Source organism: Asparagus officinalis, chromosome 8 (genome assembly GCF_001876935.1).
Source record: "Asparagus officinalis chromosome 8, Aspof.V1, whole genome shotgun sequence".
Lineage (NCBI taxonomy): Eukaryota > Viridiplantae > Streptophyta > Magnoliopsida > Asparagales > Asparagaceae > Asparagus > Asparagus officinalis.
The window spans coordinates 68,073,795-68,084,752 of record NC_033801.1 but is presented as its reverse complement, the minus strand read 5'-3'; the positions used below and the strand labels follow the sequence as shown (position 1 = coordinate 68,084,752).

At 36.0% G+C, this 10,958-nt stretch overlaps 1 protein-coding gene across 1 annotated transcript; it reads left to right on the top strand.

Moving 5' to 3' along the window:
- Positions 1,396–1,878, top strand: LOC109821334 (serine/threonine-protein phosphatase 1 regulatory subunit 10-like). The gene has a single exon (XM_020387523.1). It carries the CDS (start codon positions 1,396–1,398, stop codon positions 1,876–1,878), a length of 483 nt encoding a protein of 160 aa, XP_020243112.1.

The following is a 10,958-nucleotide window of genomic DNA, read 5'->3' as shown; positions in this document are numbered from 1 at the left end:
GAGGAGAGGGTGCAGCCGGCTCTGATAACAAGATGAGAATAAAAACCCTAACTTTATTATGAGATCTCTTGGGCTTATATAAGCCCCTACACAACTTACAAATAAGTCCCTATATATATTATTAATGTCAACAACCTACCTCCCCACACGGGCCACACACACATATTTTAAATATTTCTTCACATTCTTTATAAACCTAATTACTTCCCTTTATTTACCTAATTAAAGTTTATGCACATATATAGTGAGTGTAATTCATCTGTAATTGAGAAACTAACATACTGGATCACAAAAACATATGCTTGTATTTACTTCAAACCTCTTACTAGCCCTATAAGAAACTAGATTAGTCATGCATATAACACGAATTTTACAAGTAGGAGCTAGCTAGACCATGCTACGTCAGTGAACAACTCAGTCCACATGTAACTCGACTAAACTTAAAAGCGTGGGACATTTGCACTTAGCCTACTTAACTTATGTTACGATTCTTAGGCCTGGCCAACAAAACTGGCTACGCGGCAATGACACACAAAGACTTAACTCATCTTAATTCGGATGCCATGCCTTGCTTCAGTCCTGTTGATACAGGAGATCTACATGACCGAGACGACATCAGCGGACGACGACTTGACATCTCAACTCGAGTCGAGTCGACAGTCGAGATGACTAAACAGATGGACGAGATGAACATACGACTCAAGGCGACGAGTTGAGATGACGACTCGAGATGAAGCAAACCGACGAGTTGAGATGATGACTCGAGGCAAAGCAACCCAGCCGAGACCCTAGTAGAGAGGACGAGACCCCAGCCGAGACCCCAGTCGAGACCCCAATCGACAAGACGAGACAACACACCCTAGTCGACAAGACGAGACAACACACCCCTGTCGACACGAAGGGTGGAGTTAGTCGATACATGCCAGTCGACACAAAGGGCAATACTACTCAGGTCGAGTCGACACATGTCAGTCGACACGAAAGGCAGATCTACTTGACATACTTAATCGACTCATGTCCAGTTGACATGAAAGGCGGTACTACTCGGCATGCCTCGTATCGACTCAACAAACAGATTAGGAAAGGAGTTTGTTTTCAGTTATTTCCTTTTAGGATTAGAGTTTCTTTTTTTATTAGGGTTAGGATAAGGTTAGTTGACTATAAATATTAGTTCTTTTTGTAAAACAAGGATTAATTTTTTTAATTATTGAATCAAGAGAAATTTCTCTATTGTTTTCTTCCCAAAATTTGGAAAAACTAGGGCTTGTGAATTCAAGCTTGTTATCTACCTATTATTGTGAGAGCTCGTCAGCATCAAAACGATATCCGATCGGCCTCCCCGTTTCTACGTCTGCGTCAAGTGGTATCAGAGCTTCGGCTTCAATATCCTCGACAATGGCAGGTGACGGCGAGAAGGAGCTTTCTCTACAGGATCTTTCCACTAGGATAGATTCTATGGATGGAAGATTTGGTACATTGGAGGCGTCTCTTCAGAACCTTCAACAAGCCATTGAAGGACTTACCCTTCACCTCAACATTGAGAATAACTTTGTTGACTGTCTTCACCTAAGAGGAACTAGAGTTAGGCTATCCCGACATCCACCCCCGTACAATCCTCAAACCCCTCCTGTTCATCCCCCTCCAAATCAACCAAGTCCAAACCAACCACCTCCATATCAACCCCCTCTGCATCAACCTCCTCCATATCAAACCCCTCCACATCATAGACGACATCCCAACCAACCCCTCTTCCATGATGAATCTAGTGACGAAGGAGGGAACTATGGTGCCCAATTTGAGGGACCATGGTACGATAACGTCTCGAGCGAAGAAGAAGGAGGGAAACCTTATGGCAGAGGTCGGGGTAGAGGCTTCTGAAGCCCTAGAGGGGGGGGGGGTTGAATATGGTTTATGGACAAATAATATGCAATTAAAAGATATTCCAATAAATCACACACAAAAATGAAATGCAATGATAATAAAAGAGAGTAGGGATAAAGATAGTTAGCCAATTGATGACACGCGGTATGTTCACAAGGTTCGGTCCGCTGACCTACGTCCCCGCTCCCCACTCTCGAGGAGAAATCCACTACACACCCGGTTTGGAAGCCGGAACTTTTTCTACACAACGATCTCTACTGAGATCTCACAACCACACAGTAGATCTCCACGAGATCAAGATCACAACAGTTGTAATTTAAAGAAAATCTCTCTCTTTACAGTAGCCCTATGGCAAGAGGAGAGATTGCAATTGAAGCTTGGGATGTGGGCTTTGAGATAGTGAAAGCAAAATGAAAGTTGAAGCTCTTGAAAACAATAATCTTAAAAATAAGAGATTTGCAATAAAACTTGGGCACTAAGGTAGTTGGGCATTTCTGGGGAGAGAAGACAGCAGCCAAAACCCCAAAGAATCAGCAAAAATCTCCCAAAAACCGAGAAACAGATTCTGTTAAAAAACTAGCCATTAGACTACTATCAATTGATTGACGGGAATCATCAGTCGACTGATGAGCTGAACGTTGTATTCAAAAACTAGCTCATCAGTCGACTAACGTTCATTTTCAGTCGACTGATTGATCATTAGTCAACTGGTCGGTCGACAAAAACAGAACAAAAACTTTTTGATGATTCCGGGTGTTTTCATCAGTCGACTAGTCAGTCGACTGATAACAGATTTTCAGCTTGAATCGATTTTTAAATTGAGTTTCAAAGCTTTGTTAAAAATAATAAATAAGCTCCAAAAATATAAAAATTTGGGAATAGTTTATAAACATTTTGACAAACTTATTTGAAAAGGAATTTTGCAAAAAGATCCTCGTATTTGTGAAAATCATCATTTTAGCAAAAGTACCAAAATACGAGTTTTGAAAGTGTGCAAGTGTGATATCCCATGAACTTCAAATGTAATCAACAAACTACTTACCTACATTAAGTACTAGAGAGAAAATAAATAGCAAATATCCCTCACATAGAAATATATGACTTGAGTCTTGATATTTGCTCTTGAGTGGATGAAGCTTCTTATGCATATGGTGCTCTTGAAAGCATTGCTTCATCACTTTGCCTCCACCTTCTTAGATATTATCGTTATAGCTCATTTTCCATCTAATCCTCCATTAAAAGGTGCTAATGATATGTGATCTATAATATAGCTCAATAAACGATTAGCATCAATAATGGTGTTTGTAAATCATCATCAAAACAAAGGACCTAACAATCTCCCCCTTTTTGATGATGACAAACAACCATTATGCAAGAGCAAGTAAAATTAACTATTTGGTTTATAGATAGTTGCTCCTCCTATCTATAAGGCTCCCCCTTACTATGTGCACAAATAATGAGATTTCTCTCCCTCTTTGTCACCATAAAAAATAGGGTAAAATAAAGACAATATGCATGCTAAAAAACCCACAAAAATACACCTTAAGTGTTGGCCTACCCATGTCTCCCTCAAGTGTTAGGAATTACGACCTACCTTTAGGCATTACCACCTACCCCACTCCTCTTAGGACGATCCCGATCTCTTACCTCTACACTCCTCTTGGTACCCATGTGCGATTAAGCATGGATTGACATTTTAGGATAAAAAAAAATGTAGATATGATAATGGTAGAGCAAAGAATTAAAAACAAAATAGGCAAAAAGAGATTATTTTAAAGAATGCACAAGCCCAATTCATTTCTAATGCGGCAAAAATCAACTTCACAAAGAGGTTTGGTAAAGATTATTGTCCTTCTTATTTTGATGATGTTTAACAAACAATTTACTTTTAATGTTGTTTGTCTAGTGTTTGTATAATTCTATTTATTGTAGACAAACAACATGTTAGAGGATGGATGGAATTACGCATTAACGATCATATCAAATGGAGGTTGGCGGATATAGTGGTTGAAGCAATATAATTCAAGTTCAAGATCCAAGTTCAAGCTACATCCGCAAGTGTACCAAGTCAAGCTTATTAAAGATCAAGATTGCTTGGGTAATATTTAGTTTAGGTGTTATATTATGTGTGTTAGTACTTTAAGCTCAATATAATATGCACACACATTTTATTGGTTTCTTCGTATATATATAAAGTTATATATATATATACATAAGTTAAGTTTTGGTTTCTATGTATATTTAGTTATATATATACATACATGGTTTTGAGTTTTCAAGTTTTAATATGAAACAATTAAATATAATTAGAAAATATATTTTTGTTTCATACTTACATGCATATATATGATTTTATCAATATCAATTTTAGTTAGTTCAATGAAATCATGTTTTAGTGCATTATATGTGTATTTTGATAAAATACTATATTCATTGTTTATAAACTTCATAACAATAGTTTATATCTTTCTTTAAGTCTATAAAATCATTTTGTAATGTTTCAAAATATGGTTAAGCTAAAATGTCAAAACTCATGTGTTTACATTTTCATGTTTTGGACTATTTTACAAAATGATGATATTTCTCATTTGGGAGATCTTTTTTGAAAACCAGTCTTTGTAGCATATTTATTATCATGTCTACAATCATTTTTCAAAGTTTTATATTTTTTGGAATTTATTTGATATTTTTTAACAGGATTTTAAAATCAGAAAAATTGTTTCAAACCTGATTTTTTCTAGTACCTGTTTGCGGTTGACCGCCACGGTCGACCGCCCTTGAGTCCAAAGACTCAGTTTGCTTTTTGTTGGCTCACGGTCGACCGTGACGGTCGACTAGATGAAGTCTAGAAAGTTTCGCGGTCGACCGTCTGTTGTCTTGTGCCAAAACCCTGTTTCTTAGCTGCTCGCGGTTGACCGTGAGATTCCCACGGTCGCCCGCCGCACTATCTTTTCACCACCAACGGCTATTTTTCTATAGATATTTTTGTGATCTTTTTGGTCTTTTGTTTTGGCTTTTTGGCTGAGGTTTTGGGAGGCTATAAATACCCCCTTGCCCTCATCTTTCATTGTAACACAAGAGAATGTTTTAAAAGAGTTTAACAAGGGTTTAAACTTGTTTAATGTTTGTTTAAAAGAGTGTTTAAGAAGCTTTTAAGTAATTGAGAGTTTTGGGTTTGTGAAATCAACTTCACAAGAGCTTGAGAAGATCCTATTGGTGCTTGAGCATCCAACCATCCTCCCTCAATCTCTTGATCTATTGAGAAGTTTACTAAACTCTATTTCTAGCTTTATATCTATTTGTTTGTTTATTATTTTATTAAAGCTAGTTTTATATTGAGTTTAGATTTGATTTATCTTATTATTACACACACCCATATTGAGCTTTTAGTATTTACATACATAGTATATAGTATTTACATACATAGTATATTAGGGTTGTGAGAGATTGTAACAGTGAGTTGTGCTTAATTGAGTTCTCACCTTGTATTAGAGAACAAACTAATTTGTTGTTATATTGTGAGATTGTAAAATTTTCGGTTAGCTAGAAAACCGAGTATGTAGTGGAGATTTCCTTGAGGTGAGGAGCAGAGACGTAGGTCGTGGGGACCGAACTCCGTAATGAAATTGTGAGGTGTAAATGTTATTCGGGTGAGCGTAGAAAACCCGGTTGTGATAGTGGATTTCTCCCTGGGAGTGGGGGAGTGGAGACGTAGGACTGAAGGTCCGAACTCCGTGGTCATTTGCTTGTGTTTGCTTTGTCATTGGCGTAATTATTTCTTGTGTTCATATCTTATATCACCATTGTTCTTTTGCTTATTTATATCATCCACTATATTGTTTTTATTTCTTGTGTTCATATCTTATATCACCATTGTTCTTTTGCTTATTTATATCATCCACTATATTGTTTCACCCTTGTGTTAGTTTATATATCATCACCATTGTTCTTTTGCTTATTTATATCATCCACTATATTGTTTCACCCTTGTGTTAGTTTATATATCATTGCATATATTTCACCATATATCTCATTGCTAGGATATATCCCTTTGTTCATATTGTATATTCTTGCACATAACTCTTTGCATATCTATCTTGCAAGAATAACTTGATAATTAGTTTTAATTGGCATAAAATCAGATTAGATTAGCATAAGACCCTAATCATCCCCCTCTAGGGTCTAACAAAGATGTCCGCTAATTGAGATTTGGTATCAATATAAACAATAGAAACATCTTTTTGCTCAACATGGTCACGCAAGAAGTGATGTCGTACATCTATATGTTTGGTTCTAGAATACAAAACAGAATTTTTTGAAATATTAATAGCACTAGTATTATCACAAAAAAATGTTGTATTATGAAAGTGCAAATCAAAATCAACCAAATTTTATTTCATCCACAAAAGTTGTGCACAACATAAGCCGACGATAATGTATTTCGCTTCCGTAGTGGACAAAGCAACACAATTTTGTTTCTTGGAAGCACAATATACAAGTGAGTTACCCAAAAATTGACAAGTACTACTCGTACTTTTGTGGTCCACCATACAACCGGCAAAGTCGGCATCACAATAACCACAAAGATCAAAAGATCTATTTTTAGGATAAAATAAACCAAGTTCTAAGGAGCCATTAATATATTTGATAATCCTTTTAACCGCAACCAAATGAAACTTTTTATGAGAAGCTTGAAAACGTGCACATGCACAAACACTAAACATGATATCCGGCCTACTAGCGGTGAGATAAAGAAGATTACCTATCATACCTCGATATAGCTTTTGGTCTACCTTTTCACCACTTTCATCCGCATCCAACTTGATGGTGGTGCTTATTGGAGTTGGGGCATGTTTTGAACTTTCCATCCCGAATTTTTCACCAACTCCCTAGCGTATTTTCTTTGTGCCATCATTGGATTGTTTAACTTGGAGGCCGAGAAAGAAGGTGAGCTCTTCCATCATGCTCATCTCAAATTGATCTTGCATTACTTTAGAAAAGTCCTTGCACAAAGATTCATTAGTGGCACCAAAAATAATACCATCCACATAAATTTGAACTAAAATGAAGTCATGTTTTTATTTTCTAACAAAAATAATATTATCAATTGTTCCTTTTGTAAAACCATTTTCAATGAGAAAACTTGAGAGACGAGTATACCAAGCTCTAGGAGCTTGTTTTAACCCATATAAATCTTTGTGAACCCGGTATACATGATTTGGAAAAGATGAATTAATAAAGCCGGGGGGTTGCTCAACATAAACCTCTTCTTCAATAAGACCATTTAAGAAAGCACTTTTGACATCCATTTGAAATAATTTAAAAATTTTAAAACTTGCAACGGCCAAATACATCATAATAGATTCTAATCTTGCAACCAGTGTAAAAGTTTCATCATAGTCTATGCCCTCCTCTTGATTGTATCCTTAGGCAACTAAACGAGCTTTATTTCTAGTTACTATGCCAAACTCATCAAGCTTATTTCTAAAAACCTATTTAGTTCCAATAATAGAAGTATTATTTGGTCTAGAAACTAATTTCCAAACATTGTTTCTTTGAAAGTTATTAACTATTTATGCATAGCTAAAATCCAAAATTTATCTTTTAAAGCACCATCAATACGTTTGGGTTCTATTTGGGATAAGAAGGCTACATTACCACATTCGCTCATTGCTTTTGAACGAGTCAAAATACCTTTGGATGGACTCCCTATAATTTGGTCTTTAGGGTGATCCGGTGCAAACTTCCAAGCCTTGGGGAGTTCTTCTTGAGTTTGTTCATTTATGTTCTCCCTGTTAATTGGTGCGTTCGTTGAGGGTTTGCCATTTAGTTCCAAGAGCTCCATTCCTTCCTCAAAATCATCATCATCCCTAGGAAAATTATCTTACAAATCAATATTAGATTCATCAAAAGTAACGTTTATAGACTCTTCAACAATGAGTGTTCGCTTGTTGAAAACTCTATAAGCCTTACTTCTAGGAGCATATCCCAAAAATATCCCAACATTAATTTTTGAATTAAATTTATCATGGTGGTCTTTAGTATTTAAGATAAAACATTTATAACCAAAGATACGAAAATATTCAATATGTGGAGTTTTGCCAAAAAAGAGTTCATAAGGAGTTTTCTTAAAAGAAGGTCAAATCAAAGCACGATTTAAAACAGGGAAAGCCGTATTGACGGCTTCCGCCCAAAAATATTTTGTCAAATCATAAGAGTTTATCATTGTGCGTGCCATCTCTTGTATGGTTCTATTTTTTCGTTCAACAACACTATTTTGTTGGGGGTGTTCTAGGAGCGAAAAACACGTGTTATACCACGATGAGCAAAAAAAATATTAAAGAATTTATTTTGAAATTCTCCACCATGATCACTTCTAATTTTAACAACTTTTAAATCTTTTTTATTTTCAATTCCTTTTACAAAAAGAGAAAACTCTTCAAAGTATTCATCTTTATTAGCAAGAAAAATTACCCATGTAAAACGAGAGAAATCATCAACAATAACAAAAATATAGTGTTTACCTCCTAGAGAGGCAACACGCATGGGTCCAAAGAGATCAAGATGCAATAATTGTAAAGGTTTAGAAGTGGATACCTCGTTTATGGATTTGAAGGAAGTCTTAGTTTGTTTACCTTTAGCACATTCCTCACAAGTAGAATCCTTAATATAAGATAGATTTGGTAGCCCTCTTACTAAATTCTTCTTGGATAGCGTAGATATAAGCTTCATGTTAGCATGTCCAAGTCTCTTGTGTCAAATCCAAGGATCCCCATCTACTGCGGCAAGACACTTTACATCTTGATCTAAGAGCTCATTCATCTCAAAAATATAAACATTAGATCTAAAAGCAACAAAATGATTTTACCATTTCTACTAACAATGCATTTATTCGGTTTAAAAATAATGTCAAAGTCTTTGTCACTTAATTGACTAATGCTAAGAAGATTATGGTTTAAACCTTTAATAAAATATACATCTTCAATTATGGGAGAATGTATCTTACTAATAGAACCGATTCCTACGATTTTACCTTTCTTGTTGCCACCAAAGTAGACATTGCTCCTTCAATCCTTGATAGGGTTACAAATAATTCTTTATTGTCCGTCATGTGATGAGAGCAACCACTATCAAGGTACCACAACTCCTTACGTCTTATGCGAGACGTTCCCTACATATAAATAAGTTGTAGAACCTTTAGGTACCCAAGCTTTGCGTCCTTGAATGTTAGTATTTTTGGTATCCTTGGGTACCCACATTAACTCATAGTGATCAATGTTATTTTTAATCCTACAATGAGTAGAAATATGACCATATTTCATGCAATATGTGCACAAAAACCTTTTCTTGTATGTAGGAGCATGAGATTGATGATATCATTTTCTATCAACATGATGATGACTAGAATAAACATGATTAAATTTAATTCTATTATTTTTAATTTCTAATCTTTCAACTTTAGATATTAGTTGTTTGTTTTCAAAGTCTAGATCTCCTATCATTTCATCTTTTAGAGCAAGAGATGATTGTAGTTGCTCAAACTTAGAATCACAAGAAACATGTAATTTTTTGAATGAGGAATATTCTTTTGCTAATTTTTTAAATTCAAAATTTAGTTCTTCTAAAGCCGCTTCTAATTCATATTGTATATAAATAGATTCACTTTCGGTTTTGGATTATACCTCATCTTCATGAGCCATGAAACAAATGTTCCGGTCATGAAGAGCAATCTTGGCTCCTTCATCATCGCTATACGAATCGCTAGGTTCGGATTTATCCCATCCGGCATATATAGCCTTCTTCTTCTTATATTTCAAATACTTCTTCTTGAGCTTAGGACAATCCTTGGCTAAATGTCCCGGTTCGTTGCATTCAAAGCATTTACCTAAAGAGGAGAAAATTTGTTGTTAGATTGATTTTTGAAATTTTTGTTCATTTTGATTAGTCTTGATATCCTTCTAGAGAGGTGTGCCACTTCTCTAGAGACATCATCTTCACTATCCAAGGAAGATGAATCGTCAATTGCTCCCTTGAGAGCTATGGACTTTGATTTTTGGGGTAGCTCCCCGGTTGCCTTTGGGGGGTATTTCTTCCTTTTCCTTAACATTCTTCTCATGGACCTTGAGCTTGCCAATAAGTCCATCAAGAGTGAGAGTGGATAGATCATGTGCTTCTTCGATGGCTGTAGCTTTAGGTTCCCAAGCCGTCGTCAAAGAGCGAAGAATTTTATAGCACATCTCTTGATTCTCCAAGACCTTGTCAAGACCATGCAATTCATTTATAATATTAGTGAACCGAGAAAACATAGAGTCAATAGATTCACTTGGAGGAATTTTAAATTGTTCATAATCATGCATACGTCTACTAATCTTAGACTCCTTCACTTGGGGGGTTCCCTCATGGGTAATGCATAACTTCTCCTAAATTTCGTGTGCGGTTGCACACGTAGAAACTCTCTTATACTCATTGGGGGTAAGATCACAAATTAGTGCATTCATGGCCTTAATGTTAAAGTTGGCTAGGTTTCTTTCATCTTCGGTCATTTTACCACTATCCTTTTTGACATATTTCTTTTCTACGATTTCTAAAATGTCAAGGTCAATGCATTGCAAATAAATTCTCATCCCAACCTTCCAATAGGCAAAGTTGCTACTGGTGAAGAGGGGTGGCCTAGTGGTGGATTGACCTTCTAGCATATGCATATTCATTGAAGCCTCCATAATTGAAGAGGGGTGGCCTAGTGGTGGATTGACCTTCTAGCATATGCATATTCATTGAAGCCTCCATAATGATTTTTTCTCTAAGGGTTTTAAGCCTAATAATAGTAGAGACCTTGCTCTGATACCAATAAACCACACACAAAAATGAAATGCAATGACAATAAAAGAGAGTAGGGATAGAGATAGTTAGCCAATTGATGACACGTGTTATGTTCACGAGATTTGGTCCGCTGACCTACGTCCTCGCTCCCCACTCTTGAGGAGAAATCCACTACACACCCGGTTTGAAAACCAGAACTTCTTCTACACAACGATTTCCACCGATCAAGCTCACAACAGTTATAATTTGAAGAAAAA

What these genes read in the sequence shown, in the direction of transcription:
- LOC109821334 (XM_020387523.1), top strand. Translation starts at nt 1,396, where the DNA reads ATGGCAGGTGACGGCGAGAAGGAGCTTTCTCTACAGGATCTTTCCACT.